The 17,450-nt window shown below is 40.2% G+C and overlaps 1 protein-coding gene across 16 annotated transcripts in view; it reads right to left on the bottom strand.

Moving 5' to 3' along the window:
- Positions 1-17,450, bottom strand: part of KCNMA1 (potassium channel, calcium activated large conductance subfamily M alpha, member 1) — a 762,545-nt gene that overhangs the window by 130,760 nt on the left and 614,335 nt on the right. For 9 of the 16 annotated variants that reach the window (XM_011928767.1, XM_011928759.1, XM_011928736.1 and 6 more), the window contains 3 exons: positions 15,947-16,015; positions 6,782-6,868; positions 2,175-2,251 (listed from right to left, as the gene is read on the bottom strand). In XM_011928767.1, coding sequence (XP_011784157.1) covers positions 2,175-2,251; positions 6,782-6,868; positions 15,947-16,015 — 233 coding nt within the window. Of the gene's footprint in view, positions 1-2,174; positions 2,252-6,781; positions 6,869-13,585; positions 13,598-15,946; positions 16,016-17,450 lie in introns of all 16 variants that reach the window. The other 7 variants (XM_011928774.1, XM_011928744.1, XM_011928725.1 and 4 more) reach the window with 1 other exon arrangement.

Here is a 17,450-nt window from a genome sequence, read left to right on the forward strand (position 1 = left end):
CAGCCCTGACTGAGGCCTTCCTGACCTTCCAAGCTATAAAGTAGCACCACTGAAGTATTCCTCAACCCTCAGGCAGTCTCTTCTCTCCTCTTAGCACTGGCTATCTCTGAATTTATTTATGATCATGGTTTGTCTCCATTCACTGGAGTAAAAGATTCAGGAGGGCAGGGACTTTACCTTGTTCACCACTCTATCCCTGGAACCAAAAATAGCACCTCATTCAAAGAAGATACTCAAAAATATGTGAATGGTTAATCAATACATGAATCACAGTCTTGCTATTTCCTTGATACTCTGTGGGACGAGGGTCTGGTAAATATCCTGGGATATTTAGCCTCACTTTCCTCCCTTTCTCAACTCCTCACTACAAGCATTCCTTACAGAATTGTTCACCTCTTGTATTTGTTGTTCTCTCTTATTTGCTTCAACCCTCAGACAGTTGTGCTCCTTCTGATTGAAATGATTCAGGAGATGTCTGGTCAACTCAGCCATGCTGCTGTGTCCACAACCAACTGAGCATAGCTAGGATGGACTGCCTGGTGAAGATGGTCTTTGGATTCATTGGGTCTGTGGGGGTTGAATGGGCAGTGAGGTTCATTCTAGGCCTTGTTCTCTCTTAGATGCTCTTCTTGGTAGGTTGTCAGAATCAGGGAATTCTTAGGTCCCAAGAAATTAGAGGCTCTTGTTTTGAGATATCAACAAATACTCATCTTCATAAGAGTCTGGGAGAAGGGAACCAGCTGTATTAAGTCAGTGGAAACAGGGGGAGGAAATCCATGGGCCTAAGCTGCCCCATCCTGAGGGGATTTCTGCAGATACTTCTCTAGACCAAGAGTGCACCCCAAGGGAATTTTCCCCATGGATTGAGGAACTTCTTTATGCTCCAGCAGAATGATATTTATAGATGACTGGTTCTACATTTTCTGTACCCCCTCTAGGGGTGTAATGAAAAACGTCCTTCCTTCAGTGGCATACCTCAGAAATGGTGCTCTTCTGTCTGGCTTCTGCTTGTGAACCAGGATTTTTATGGGGTAATCTTTCATAATTGTTCTTACTCATCAGACCCAAAACTGCCCATCTTTCCTTTCCCTTCTGCAAAAAAATGTTAGAGCACCCAGAGAATCAATAGAGGCCTTCAGGTGTGCCCAAATCCCTGTATGTTGGCTGTGTGACTGTCAGCAATCTCATCCTCTCAAGCTTGGAAGATTAGTTTCCTCTTTTTGTAAAATGGGATTAATAACACACCCTGCAGATTACATGGGGTTAGGGTGAGAATCAAAGCAATGATGGTGAGGAGCTTTTAAAACACTAACTCACCATAGGAAGGATGGCATCATTTTTTTTGTTGTTGTTATTTTTTTTTCGAGGGTTGAGAACAATTTCTATTAGGCAATACAGCATAATTACTGCAAAAGGCACAACCTTCTCAAAGCAAAGGCCACTTAAGTCATGGTGTCTCAGGAGCTCACAATTCCACGTTCTAGACTCACTGTATCTTTCTCAAGAGGCCCCAGTGGCAAACAGCTTTAGAAGGGTCTTGAGACAGAATATGCCAGGAACAACTGAGCCCAGTCTAGTCTACCCCAAAGAGCAACAGTGCTTGAGGTCGACCTTTGGGACGATGGCAATTGAAGCCCTTTGACAATGGAAAGTTTTTTCTTGGGGGCAGTCTGAAGGCATCACAGTTGCAAATTCTGGCCTGTGGTATTAAAACTGGCAAGAATTCCAAATGGAAAGAGTCAACTTCCATTTTGGAGACCAAGTCCTCAGATTTAGTTTCTCTCTCAACCCTATATACCCAGGGGCCCCCAATCCACTGGAAATCATGATACAAAAACACTTCGTTCTCTATGGCTTTAGTTCTCCTCCTTTTTATATATCATACTTGTCTCTGTTAGACTGGACACATCTACTGAGGCGTCTCTAGAGTAAAGAAGCAGGGACTAGGCACAGGGTTCATTCCTAGGTATTGACGGTGGTGATTTTTCATCCTCTGCTCTAACAAAGCAAGGACAGGTATTGATTTCATATTTCTTTAAACTGGTGGGTGAAACATAAACATATTCAAGAAAACTCTTGATGTTTAGTGTTTCTCTAATAAGAAAAGGAAAGGAAAAGGAATTTGGGGAATAGGAATGAGAGAGGGAGGGGACGGGGAGAGAAACACTACTTACGCCGTTTGCAGCCACATTTTTTTATTCTTTTGGGATCTGTGATGTCATCATGACAGGCCTTGCAGTAAAAAAATGCCCTGGAAAAAGAGAATGGAAAAACTGACACATTTCATAATCCACCCAAATGAAATGAGTACCACATTTCCTCCACGGTGGTGCCAAATTAATGAAACATGCCAGCATTAATTTCCTTTAATCTTTTGAAAGGTTTAGACATTTACAGACGGAAATGTTTGTTGCAAGACCATTTATTTCAAACACAGGATTCTGTGATTTGAGTTAGTGTTCCTTTTCATAAACTTCCATTTGCAAAGGAACTGGGAAAAAAGTTGCTGATGTGACACACTGCGTCTGCTCACTCATCTTTCATTTTTGAGAACAGCCTTTGATGCTACTTGTGGGGACACGTGGGCAATGAGCCCTGGGCCCTTGGTGGGGAAGTTAAATACAACACCAAAAGTCCCACAGTCTGGTCAAATATATACTTGAGGGGGCAGAAGTATGTCGTTTCTCGGTCAAATGAAAATATCAAATATCAAAAGGTCAAATGACAACCTTGTCACTGTGAAAGCACCTTTTCTGGACAGCCAAAGTGAGACAGAGTTGAGGAGGTCTGCAGAGAAGGAAAAACGAAAGCCACGAGTCAGTGGGTTCCTCTGTCAAACCCCCTCTGGAGTTTCATAGCTTATTTTACTCCAATGCTGACTGGACCAATTCCCATGCTATCCAGCCCTGAGAACATGCACTAAATTAGGGTTTTCTTCTCACTGTGGCCTTGTCCTCCAGTTTCCTGGTCTGCATCTCAGGTGGGAGGAGTCAACAGGAGACTGTAGGGTGAGGGGGGATGAGGTCACCACCTTGACCCCCTGGGTGCCCTCCTGGCCAGGTCCATGAAATGGCACATGACAGCCTCTCTCTCCAGTTCCTGATAGCCCTCCTTCCCCTTGACCCTACAGATCCAGGGTGAAGGTGGCTCCCCTTTCTTGCTAGCTCTGGAGTGTTTGGCCATCCCTTATTGGTTTTCCTTAAGTATCTACCCATAACTTTACACATTCTCTTCATAAAACTCTCCTCCTTTTTCCCATTTAAGTGTGTCATCTGTTTCTTGCCAGGACAAGAAACAGCACCCACATTTACATATTCATCTCCAATTCACACTTATCCCCAGAACTCCAGACTCTAAGATCCAACTGCCTTTGTGATATCACTGTGTATATGTTTAGTACACATCTCCTACCTAACATAGCCCAGATAGAATGCTTAACTTCCTACTATCCAAAACTTGCTCCTTCTCTAGTATCCCTCATCTTGGTTAAGATCAATACAATTTAAGCCCTGACTCTAGCCTTCATCCTTCATTCCTCTTTTTTCCCTCACTTCTACCCAATTCACTGGGGGGTTCTGCACACTCTCCAAAATATAGTCTGAATGGGACCCACTTCTCTCCACCTCCACTCAGTGGTCAGTCCAAGCTGCCATCATCTCTCACCTAAACTGTGTAATAGGCGCTGAGTCTCTCACCTCTTCTCCTGCCCCATTCCTCTCATTCTCTACAATGCAGGAAGAATAACCTTTTCAAAACATACATCAGATCAGCTTAAAGCTGTCAATGATTTCCATTTGATAACAGATCCAACCTTTTTATAAAGTGCTTTAGGAGCCAGCCTCTGCCTCTCTCTCTAACCTCATCTCATACCACTCTCTCCAAATCTATTCCCTAGCCACACTTTCCTTCTTGGGGTTCCTGCCCACAGTGAACTTCTTCGCAGCCCATCTCCTCTTCCTATCTGATCCCTGCCTGATGGATTATTTAGCTTCATCTCAATCTCTGCTCAAATACCATCCCCTCTGAGCAGCTTTCACTTATACCCAACCCAAATCAGTGACTCAGTTGCATTAATTATTTTACCATTAATTAAAAAAAAAAAAAAACTATCATTCTTTCCGGCCTAGAATATGAGCCCTGTGAGAGTTGGGACTTCTCCCATTGTTCACCACTGTTTCCCTGGTGCCTTGTATAGAACCTTCTAAATGTAAATGACTTACCCATATTTGAAGGGTGAATGAATGAGTGAGTTTGAGACTGCTTCCCAGTATTGTTAGGTCTGCCAATTTTTCAGGAGAAACAAGTAATAAGGATTTTTATATAAAAGCTCGTAACTTTTTTCACCTTGGCAACTCATTTATTTTTAAAAATTGTGACTCAAAAGAATCATATGTGCAAGCCAAATTGAGTCACTGAGCCACCGTTTTGTGACTCCTATATTAAAGTCTATGTTCCAACGTTATTTTAAAAGGAAAATATTTGGTGGCAAGGAGGAAAGAGCAAGTACCCAAATGTCCATCCTCAAGTCACCTTCTTAAGACTGCAGTGGGATGATTTCACTCCTCATTTTCTAACACACTGCATCTGAAGCTTTCTATGAGCCAGAATTCATTAACTTCTTTTGTTGCTTTCTTGCAGTGGAGGGTGCAAACTCGATACTAGATCATCATAATCTACTTTTCCATTTTTACAAAACTTGTTTAGTTTCATTCAAATCTCCAATGTCCTTTCTGTGGTTTTCTGCAGTCTTCATCTATTTGAAATCCCCTAACTGACAGCATTTGCTTTGACACATCACACACCATGGAAAATTACAGGCTGGTGTTGTAGCTGATTGTGTCAGCATGTATTTGTGAATACCATAAAGCACTGAAATGAGACATATTGCACTCCCTAATATAGGAGGTAATTTGTTTTTTGGACGGCCTGGTATTTGTGACATTCATTAGTGAGAGATGCAATAGGAAATAGAATTACACAAATGGGAGTTTCATGTTATATTTGCTATCTGGGAGGTATACGTGATATATGGTGCTCCTGTGCTCCCCAGCCTCCTGTACTTGGTGCTGAGATGCTGTTTCAAGCTTTTGTGTCTCACAGTCTGGACAAGGGCACAAGCTTCTTCTCCAGGAGACCTGATTGGAGCACGGGGAGAGGGAAGGTTCAGCCCCATTCATCCTAATTTCCCTTCTCAGGTGTACTCAGTTCTCAGGATACTCTTGAACAATAGGGAGATTCCGTGAACTGAGTAGGGAGGTATTTTTCCCCTACAATTGAATCATGGCAATCTTTCCCCAATTTGCAGAAATAAATTTAAGTTATTAGAGAGCTCAGTTTAAGAATTCTTTTTTCTTCCACCAGCCCATATTTTCTTTTTCCCGAAAGCTTCTGTAGCCAGTATGGCTTAGTTTGCTAGAGTGGGTGGGGAGGAAGAGGACCCTAAGTATCCATGCTCGCATGTCATTGTTCTGTGCTCAGTGTGTCAGGCTCAACCTAGGCAAATAATTAAGAGTGCAAGCTCTGGAACCGAACTTCCTGGCTTTATTCCTCACTAGCAGTATGGCTTTGGGCAAGTTAGTTAGCCAAGTTGTGCCTCAGTTTCCTTATATGTAAAGTGGGAAAGAGTAATGCTACCTATCTCATGGGGTTGCTGTGAGATTTTAAGAAGTTTTAGATACAGAGAACCTAGTACCTAAAATAGTGCTGGGGTGTAATAAACCCTCCTTTGTAAGAATGTGGTAGTATTATTAAATTTGGTAGAAAGAGAGTGGGTTTTAGAAAAGGAAAGACCAGTTCCATTCTGGGCCCTGCCACTTACTTATGTGCCTCATGGCCTTGGACAAATCACTTATCTCAGTTTTACAGATGAGGAAACCAAAGCTCTGAGTGTTTAAGAAGACTTACCTTCCAGGGTTATTTTGAAGAGCAGCAATAAAGAATGTAGCACACCTAGTACAGGCCTGGCTTTGACGAGGAACTCATTCAATGAAGACCATAGGCTTATATAAATAATGATAGACCTTCACAATTAATAATGTACTTAAAATATTTTATGGAATATTACTCTTGAGGTGAATGACCTGTCTGAACATTTGCATCGCATTTTCTGCTAGTAAATTTCTCCAAGTTCATAGGCTAGAATCAAATACAACAATATTCCATGTTGTGCTGGAAAGGACCTGGTGAATTCCTAGGCTGCTTAAACAGGTTTAAGGATACAAATAAAAATGTCATGAAACATGCAGGCCAATGAAATCCTGTGCTGCACTTAGAGTGGCTTAACAGTTGAAGCTGACAAGTTCAGCCACTTACCTAGTAGGCCACAAATAGAAATAGAGCCAGTTTCATATTCCGTCTGAAATTAATCCCAACCTTTTGAAATTCTATTTGGCAGGGACAGTAGAAAACTGATAATTCTCAAGTAAGTTTCCCAGATAATACTAAGAGTACTAGACAAAGAGCCAATTGTCTTGTTATGTTGTTCTGGGTCATCAGGAATCAGGATGACCTTGAGCAGTCATTCAGCTCTCTGAGCCCCCATATTCTCCCTCATAAAATGAATGAGCAGGTAACTAGGCTTCTTAGTTCTAAAATTTTATTATTCTCATTTAAAGATGTGGAATTGACTACATGAACAGGAGTCCGTGGAAGTTTTTCTTACACCAATTGATGGCCATAGACATGTTAAGGAGTTTTGGGGTTATGGAAGCCTGCCTACTTCTGTGGGTCAAGGTGTCTATGGCTGGGCCAGAAAGAAAGTCAGTTGAAAATAAACTCTTACCTTTTAACTTCTTTGGCATCACTTGCGATGAAAAATCCTAAAGTACCTTCTTGGATCTTAAGATGGTTTCCAGGATTAATTAATATACTGCTCAGTGAACAAAAACAAACAGAGAAGATACATTTGTGAGGTCATGTTCTGAATAAAACCTCGAAGGCTACACCATACTGTTGTGTTTATAGGGGGCCCACTAGTCTAGAGCTTTCCCCAAAGATTTTGTCCAGAGCCCAATGCCCACTGCCCCATACATTTAGTTGGATAATGCCATCATTAAGCACTACTGCTTACTTCCCAGGTTGGCATGCTCCCAGTTGATCAAAGCAAATCAAAGTTTTAGGGCCTGGGTTTATATAATGGGGCAGTCTAGCTGCCATCATGGGCATATGATTTGAAGCAAAGTCCATCAGAATACATTCCTTTTGAAACTGCTATTGGTGGTCAACACAGAAGCATTATTGGCCTGATGAAACTATTGCTACAACAATTTTCCATTAAATGACAGAGCATTAATGGGACCCCTATATGTATACATAAACATACATGTACACACACCACATATTACCGCGGGGAATGGTACAAGACACCCGTAACCAATGCAGAAGCAAACCGAACGTCTTCATGACATTGCTAAGGACATGGAAATTGATTCCATGTACAGCCTTTATAGGAAGAATTGGATTTACCCAAACAGTTTTTTTTTTAAGTTAGCAGTTGGATATACTTAACGATTCCAGTCTGCTGTTTATAAAAACTTACAGGGTGTTTGAATAAGATGTGTGTCTAGCATGTCCTAATTGAGGCAAATTGAGAAAACAAATGCAAACCACCCCTTAAAAAAACTTGCCCTGCAGAGAAGTGGGAATCTAAATATACATTGTCCTATTTCAAAGTGGCGCAAATAGATTAGCTGGCCAAGATGTGTTTGGACTGACAGAAGAGATAAATGTATCCTAATCTAATAAATGGATGAAACAAACAACTTTAATTTTCTGCAGATCAAAAGCAGAATACAAGATTGTCTGATGCATAGACTGAGAAGAGACTTCAGGCTTAATGGATACTGAATTGAGGGACTCTGAATGAAGCAACAGAAACAACAGAGGTACTCCTTGTTCTGAAAAGATGTTGCTTAATAAGTTAATAGATATTTGGAATCAGTCTAAAGGAAGTGTTCAGCTGCCCCAAACAATCAAAATATAGAGGATGGTAATTAACACATAATCTTTTTTTCTACTGGTAAACCATTTCAGAAAAGTGTTGTGGTCAGTGAAGTGATATGTCTGTAGTCATACAGGAAGGACACAGGTGAACCTTTGTTCACCTGGTTGGGAGACCTCTGAGCAGATCATTATTGCAAAATAATTGTCTGTGGTTACAAGAACATCCACCATTACTTATAACAAGACCTGACAGAAGGAAACTGTACTTGTGTCATGGCTATTATTAACACTCAATAATATCAAAAGGCTATGAAGATTTAACTGTTCAGCCCTACAACCACAGGCAGCAATGAGATTCCTCCCAAATCAGAGAGCAGCAGTCCACACTAATAGCATGGCCTGCACTGAGCAGCAGCTCTCCATAAGCACCTCCTAATGACCCCTCCGCCAACTCTTCACATGGGTATAATGAGCCCTCTGGCTTCATGCAATCACGAGGGCGAAGTGTCAGAGCTCATACAGTTTAGATGAATTTATCTTTCAAAGCCAATTCAGTATGATGTTTTAGAAGGACAGGATGCTAAATTTTGCACATTTTTTTTTTTCACCTCCTTTCCTGCAAGGCAGTTTTTACATGCCCTGGCTCTGCAATCAGAATTTGGGTCCAAATTCCAACGCTACCCCTTAATAGCTGTTTGACTTTGGGCCAGTTACTAAATCTCCCTAGAACTCAACTTTCTTACCTACAAGAGGTGGATAATGGGAATAATAGTCTTTAGAGAATTAAGTGAGATGATGTATAGAAGGCTCAATGCATGTGAGTTATTGTTCCTTTTCTTAATTCTTGTAAAGAAAAGCCAAAGTGTATTTCATTTTCAACAAAGTTATCAGAGATTTTCTCTAGATGACCCCATGGAATATAACACAGGCTTCTTATCAAAATACCTTGCCCATTAATGAGATGAAATTATAGAGTAAAGAACTGTACACTACAGAATAATGTATAAGAACTTACACAAAAAATTCCATGCACTCTGGAGCCTAAAGGAGCTAGTTCCTTAAAGTTATAAAAGCCCACATTTTGACATTATTCATATAAAAAATGCAAGAAAAAATTCTGAGTGGAAAAAAAATCCTATCATGATTTGAACAACAGAATTCAAAAGGAAAAATCTGACCCACATCAAAGTCTTGGTGACATATATGAACCAAACGAGCATCACATAGAATGCTGTTTCCTTTTTTCACATTATGTGCTTCATTATTCTTTATCAACAATGAACAAGAATTAGCCTACAATGAACATTTAGAATTGGCATTGTAGAGAGTGCAGGTTGAGATAATTTATTACAGCCTTTGAGCTTGCTTTAGTCCAGTTAGTGCGGTGGAGAAGAAAGATTTGGGGCTCTGATGTAAAGCACATTTGTGTTTCAGGTTTGCTGCTGATGTTGGTTAAGGGCTCAGGCACATGAATCAGGTCTCACCTCTTTGGGTCCTGGCTTTATAAATGCAGGTAAGCCTCACACTTCTCATCTATAAAATGGGTGAATAATTGCTAGCTTACAATGTCTCTAAGGGAGTTAAAGAATGTACCATGTGCAACATGACTGACACATAGAAGGTCTTAAATTCATAGTTGCTACTCTCAGTGAGTTAGGTGATTATAAAACTGAGAGGTAAATAAATGCTCACAGAACTCTCCACTTTGTCCTTGCTGCTAATAAATGACCCAGGATGTGCCCTATTGTCATTGGAAGACTTTTCCACTGACTGCAAGGAAATCCAAAACATTTTATCCCTGCACAATATCTGGTGGTCAGCTAATTTAGACTGACTTTTGTCTGCATAGTTAAGTATCCACTATTCCTTAAATCTATGTCTGATTGTGTAAGGAACCAAAAGCATCTCTAATTGCCTCACAGATCATGTGGATTCCAGGATGCCCTCTTATTCCCTGTGAACAGGGGTGAGGGGGGTTAAACCATCCCCATGTGAGATGTGAGGCAGAACCATTTGCAGATACTGAGCTAAGGCTAAGGCAGCCTTCTGGGTGGGAATCTAAAGAATGGACCCAGCCCTTGAAGCAATGAAAGAAAGAAATCTAGATACAGAAAGATGCTCTTGGTGCTGAAGCACCAGGAACTACATTACTGGTTTTATATATATATATACTTATTTTAGACATTAAGTCTTCTATACACATTCCAAATCTAGAAAGTTTAAATAAAATGCTAATCCCTCTCTTCTTCAAAATATAAAAAGACAAGGATTTTGGATAGTGGTGACTTTCTCCCCCTTTTGCCTACTATCTTTAGAATTTGTTATTGACCTTCTAACAGGAACACATAAATTTTTCCAAGGATCTCTGATCTCTTTAGGAGAGTATCCAATATTAAGTTTGTTTTGTTCTAATGACTGCCAACAGTCTCTCTCCCTGTGCACCACTCTAAATCAGTTCTCTGGCTCCAACTTTATGTAATTCACTAGTTTATCAGAGATAAACTTCAACATGTGTCATGTGAAGAATCATGAAAATCTCTAAGAGAAAAAACCCATATATCCATTAACAGAATTCCAACAAGGACATCTTGGCAGAGGTGGACTTTCCCTCATTTCAAGGACTATATAAATTATCCTTTCTTCTTTGGCCTTACTGGTTTCAACAGAAAACATCCAGTGACAGCTGGAAGCACAGGGCTAGTGTGGTCCCTTCTTCAAGGATACTTGCTGTCTCTGTTTCTTTTGCTCTCAGACTAGTTTTAAGTCTCGACTTATTCTGTGTTTACTCACCTCCTACATGGAGCAAATACGTATTTTCTGTAAGGAACCCACAGTTGAGTAGAAGAGTACAAAACATGATCACATTCTGTTTACCTTTGAGTTTTTTGGAGTAGCAGGCTTAGAGCATTGCATGCAACAGGCACATTTCAACTATTTGTTGAATGAATAAAAAAAATAAGTTTTTAAAACCTTGTCCCAGAAGTTTTCCTTCTTCACAAATAAGTGGAAAGGAGGTCACAGTTTTCTTTCAAAGAACAAGCTACAATTCTCATCAGTCAGGCTGATTAAAGGAGTGACCACACCTCTGCTAGGGCTAGGGGATTGGCCAATGAACTAGCAATCTCTCAGAGGCATTAAGTATGAATATGTAAATATCCCAATATGTAAACAGCATGCCACTTGTGAAGTTAGAGCAATTGATTTCAACATCGAAAGCAAACCTTCAAAGAGAAATATGGGTTCCTACACATAAAACACATCTACATGGAATTGGCTAACGGGGCTCAGTCCCATGGGGAAATGTCTCTATCAGGTCCCTCCATGAGAGCAGCACCATGTCTCAAGTTGTATCACACTTCATCGGGTATTTCTTGCTAAACACTGGGTCAGGTTGGAAGACTGCAGCTTGATGGAAGGAAGAAACGAATTCCTTTCTCCACCACTTGTGCATAACTGGGAGACATCTAGTTTTGTCTTCAATCATTGTAAACTTTACTTGTTTCCTGTTTCTGGAGACAGCCAATGATTGGTAATTCAACTGAAACAGATATTGTTTAAGGAAACGTCTATCCATCACAGGTAAATATGGTAGATATATATTTCTCTCCTCTCCCTTTCATTTTTGGTAGGTGTAATGTACCATTCCTTAGGCAATTTTTTAAAAAAATAGCATGACTCATATGAGAACATAGTTTGTACTTGATAACGTAGTAATTATATTTGTGTCTAGCAAGCTAATGGGACTTCATTAACTAAAGCAAGCAAATAAGAACCATCTAGGGTTTCCGTTCATGCTATGCCCAGATGAATCATGCCATTGAAAAGAGGCTTATTTGATCACACTAGTTCATATACAACGACTCTCAGTTGGAACTTTCTTTGAACCAACTGTGTCCCCTCTCAGGGAGTATGACTGCATTTGTAGTTTATAGGCCATGTGCAGGCACAGTTTGGAGAAACCCCACATCTCAAATCTTATCACCTTTCTGGAACTTTTCATTTTTTCTGGGCTTTAAAATACATGCTGCTGGAGTCCCACACAACTAGACACATACACTGTTACTTTCGGATACCATTGGAGACACAGTTGTGTATTTCATGTGTCAATATACTTAAGCCCAGTTCACTCACACACAGACAGCATGATAAAGATTGCTACCAGTTGGTCAGACTCAAATGACTGCCACTGTGGCCCACCAGAGATACTGGTGAGGACTTACTCAGCCTGCATCCATCTCAATAACTTTAGAAATGGCATTTTCAAATATATTTTGCACATACAAAAAATATTAGCCATATGGGATGGGGAAGAAAGAGGTGATCTAGAAATGATAATGCTGGATATTTGGTTCTGGGAGCAAGCCAAATCATTTTCTGGTATACTTAAGACAAGTCATGCCTACATCACAACATGCCTTCACCACAAGATAAAAGGACTCAAAGGCCAAAAGCCAACAGCAGAGGTGCAACCACTGTGGACCTTTAAGATGCAAAGTGTTGCAGTAACTTCTCGCAGTTGGATCATATCAATAATGCCAAACTGACAGGAAGCCACCTCTATACACACGTACTCCAAAAATCACAGAAGAATCAGACTTTGGAAAGAGATACAGACAAATACACACACACACACAAATTACAAACACAAACACATGATAGTGATTACAATCACGGACAAAAGTAACTTGAAAAGATGAACAAGTAGGCATCTCAATAGTATGTTTTCAACAATATTGTCTTAGAGAACACATTATTGAAAAGCTGTCCTGGAGCTATTAACCCAAAAGTTTATTTTTAAATGCCCTTGATGATGACTTAGTCATGCTTCATGCAATGTAAAACAGCAGCAAAACAGGGTGAAATCACATGGTGAAATTGAGAAGCTTCGTATTAAGAAATATGCCCAAACACACTAGGAAAAAAAGAGCCACGAGTTTGTCTTAATAAACAGTACTAACTCTGTAAATCAAGTGTGATAATCTGGCAATTTAATAGCAGTGTTCTAAGTCTATACTGAGCACTGCCTGAGAAATAAAATATTCAAAATGTTATCACCAAAATAAATGTAAGGAAAAATAGAAGTGTAAGGGCTTGGTCTCTGCTTTGTGGATAAAAGGACATGAACTCTGCTCTATAGACAAGAAACTCAACACAGGGAGGAGGAGGTCACTGGGAATGTGGATGTAGTATGGAGACAAAATGGCGCCAGAGTCCAGTGGACACCAAGACACATCAGGACAATACAGAAACAGACACAAAGGGCTGGAGAGAAGCATCCTCCTGTTCAACGTTAATAGTATTTGTTCCCATTATTGGTGCCATGACTGAAAACAGGAGTGTGCCTTTCTTTTTTTAGGTTTCCTGCAAAGAAGTTAGTGCGTCATCCAAAAGAACCAACAAATCAAACAGGAACAGAAATAGGCTACTTCCAATTTATGTACTCTAGTTGGAGAGGGGTGTATATATATGTATATATATACACACACACATATATATAATATATATACACTAGACAAGGGAATGAGATTATATATACATATATATAATCTCTCTCTTCTTGCATTCTTGGCAAATGGTTAGTCCTGTGGTTAGGAGTGAAGATAGAGGGTGGAGGTTGGAAGAAAAGTTAACGAAGAGTGCATACCGCTTTCGGCTTCTGCAAAACGACAAGAAAAGAATTTAAAATCAAACAATTTGATAATAAATTGACTGACACCAAAAGGAAAGAAGGAATAAAACCTTTGTTTCAAATCACTTGAAGGATGCATGTGAAAACAAGGTTTTTCAGCAAAGCATGAAAACAGTATCATGGGGTGAAACCAACAACAAAGAAGGTAGTTAAACACAGGTTAAGGAAGGTGGGAAGGAGAAGCAGGTCCTTTGAATTTTCACACCCAGTCGGTTAGAAAATGTGAGAGGAAAAGAAGTGGGACATTTTAAATAAAGAAGAACATTAAAAGTATTATCTCAGGGAAGATTAAAAAAAAAGTTTAACATGGATATTGTGTTTGATAAGTCCTGTGTTTTCTCAGAGGCATGATCCACATTCCCTCAAACACACCTTTTTCCACAAGAATCAATGTGCTTCCACACTGAGACCAAGCCACATTTGAGAATTAAAACTGGCAACTACACAAAGAAAGCCCAAACAAAGCCAAACAAGTCCTTTTTGCCCTTTTCTGAAAAAAAAAATATATATATATATATACACTAAAAATTATGTCTATAAATATGGCTTTGTTGAAAACATCTCAGAAGTGTGACTCAATTGAAGGACGTATCCAAGAAAAGTTTCGTCTTCAGGGAGTGCTCTGAGTTAATTTTCTTAGAAGAGTGACATTGAGTTCACGATGAACCATTAATAGCTTTTCGCTCTTTTTGTCTCCTTGGGACCAAAAGGCAATGAATGAGAGACAACTGCTCAAGGTTCAGGGTGCAATCTCCTGCAGTCAGATTATTCCAGAATGGTAAAAACACTATTCAGCATCAACGTCACCCACATCATGACCTTTTTGTTTGAAAGATGCACAAAAGTAAATAGAGAACATTGAATTACACCAAGATTTGCTGACTTGGCAACACGGAGAATATCATTTGCAAAAATCCAGGATACACACAGTTCCCCTACACAGGTACAAGTGAGTATTGGCAAAAACATGGGTAAACAGTAATCCCAGAAAATTCCACCTCATCTGCTGAACAACAAATAACTAGGACTCTCAGTTTTTGCAAACAATATTCTTCACTTTGCCAACATGAAAAAGAAAATATTTATCTACCTACATACTTGTTAACTGCTACAGCCATGTTCTACATATGGCCACCAAATCTACCATTTTTTCTTCCTTTTGGTTGATTTGGGTTTTCAAAATAGCTTAACATTTGATCAGATTGACTTTGTGAGCAATCTGATCTGGTAGTTAACGTAACAGAAAACATTGGATTGATCTGTTTGCAATCCAGTGTTTTCTTTTCTTCTGTTTTGCCTTGTCATAGACACAGACTGTACATTTGAAAGTCTGGCTATATTGGGTTATTCACCCAGATAAGGAAAACTCCTTAGATGATGATAAAAGGAAACGTCTAGTCTTCCCCTGTACTCTGCTCAGGTATTAAGGTATTTGTTGGAGGGATCTGCACTCTACATTTGGGCATCTACAGGATCAAAAAAATGTACTATAAGGAATACACTATGGGTGTCATTTCACAGAACAAAAGCTTGAGCATTTCTCAATGAGCTCTCTTTCTTCCAAAACTATTGACAAGAATTGGGGAGCAAAAAAATCATCTCTATTTTATCTGTAAGGCGTACAGTACTCCATCAGCAAAATTTCTTCTTAGCATGATGCTTCCCACCCCCAGCGTGAACTCATATATTGACTGGGATGTTATCTATTTCAACCAGACACAGTCCCTCATCAGTCTGATTTGCACATAATTAAGTATGAAATAAATAAATAAAGAGAGCTCCTGCCTCTGAGCCCCACTCTCCTGGCTCATTTACATGAAGCTGATATTCTGCCACCTGGATTTTGGTTGCACCGGGAGAAGCACATATGGTACACAATAGGCTGCTTGTAATTTGGCTATCAAGAGAGCTGGTGTCTCCCCTCACAGCTCCACCCCAAGGCTGCTGTAAAGGAGGCCAGAGTCCACCTGCTTTTTGCTCACAGCAGTAAAAAAGGGTTTTAAGGTCTGGTTTAACACTTAGAAGGTGAAAAGTCCAGGTCGGCATGATCAGGTGGAGATATTTCATAGGACTCATCCCTCTTCCCTGGAGAAACACTCTCTGAATGCCCAGCAGGGCTTTGGATGCCAGGATGGTCTGGCATAGAAGCTGCAGTGTCCGGGGGACCCTCGAAATGTGCTCTAGGGTCAGAGAGGTGTTACATCTGGTTCCATGCAGATAAATAATTCACAAGAAAGCAGAAGTGAACCGACCGTTCTCAGAATGCACTCTCACCACCAAAAGTGTCAGCCGGCCGCTGGGTCACCGCAAACTTACCGGCTCTCTCGGTTGGCAGACTTGTACTCAATGGCTATCATTAGGAGCTTGAGCTTCACAAAACACAGCCTGCAATGAGATGGAGAAGCCTCCCAATCAGTGCTTCTGAATGACCAGAGCCACATAACAAACACTATTACGATCTTTCGGTCTCCTAATGCAGTCATTGTCCGAGGGGGATCCTCATTCCACCGGCACTGTGCCAAAGGGAAGGGTGGAAGCGACACCTCCCCATCTTCCCTGTTAAACCTGATTTCTTGCAAGTGATAAGGTGCTGGATGCTCAAGTGCAAATTGCACTCAGGTCTGGCTGTCTAGACACAGAGCCCAAGCAGGGATTTGTGCCTGGGGATTTACACTGGGCCAGATTCATTAGTTACTTGGTCGGGTAGTAAAATGTTAACTACAGGGGGAGGGAAAGATTTGGACCAGCTGGACCTGTTATTTGGATTCCATTTCAGTCTTTTGTAAAAATGGCTCATATTGTTGTTCTGAACAGACCCCTGTGTGCTTGGAATGATGGTAATAATACTTGGCCTCTGTGTAGGTGCCCAGCACATGACGATGGCATCGTCACTCCTGGCTCCATCCAAGCTGTCTCACCTCATCTGCCTGGTGCTCTCAACTGCAGAGCAGACTGCTTTAAGGCTGCCTTGTTCCTGTTTCCATCCCTTCCCTTGTGCATACCCCGCTCCCCATCCTTTCTTCTCTCTTCCTAATCCATCGTCCCAGGCCACGTCAACTCTAATCTTCCAAGCAGTAGGTCTTCTCCAGCTTCTGCTACCCTGTGATTTTCTATTCTCAAAACTCTCCCAGCACCTTATCTGTAAACAAATCACTGAGCCTTTAGTTAATTTTATACTGGCTATGGTCGCTCCCTATTGTTTCACGTGTCTGAACTTTGTCTCCTTAACCAGAGCAACTTCCTTAAGAGTCCTGAACTTGTTTGGAATTCTCCACAGTGCATAGTGAATAGATACACCGATACAGAGAAGCTAAACAAACAAATGGTTTCCATTTACTGGGTTTCAAATCTAAGAAAATAACAAAAGGTGCAGTAAAATGTTTATGCTTAAAGATGTTCAGAGTAAGTATTATTTATACAGAGTAGAAAAATAGAAAACAACCTAAATGTCCAATAATAAGGCAATAAAGTACAATGCAATATAGTATTAGCATTCTAAATGGCTTTTCACAGAATATTGCAAGATATAAGATCAACAAATAATATTATATAAAAAGACATGAACATGTAAATAGAACAAATATATAAAAAGACGTGAACATGTAAATGGCACAATACAATTAGATGAAACCGTACACTTACATACTTATAGAATAAAAGCTCACATAAACAAAATAATTACATACATGATGTACGACAAGTTTCTACAATGAGTATTACCATTTTGAATAATAGAACATTGATTAACTGATAGATTGAACAATGAGTTGATGCTTATTTATTCAGCTCCAGCATTGTAAGGGGGATAAGGTACTGGGTC

The sequence above is a fragment of the Colobus angolensis genome, unplaced genomic scaffold (genome assembly GCF_000951035.1).
Source record: "Colobus angolensis palliatus isolate OR3802 unplaced genomic scaffold, Cang.pa_1.0 Scaffold12, whole genome shotgun sequence".
Taxonomy (NCBI): Eukaryota; Metazoa; Chordata; class Mammalia; order Primates; family Cercopithecidae; genus Colobus; species Colobus angolensis.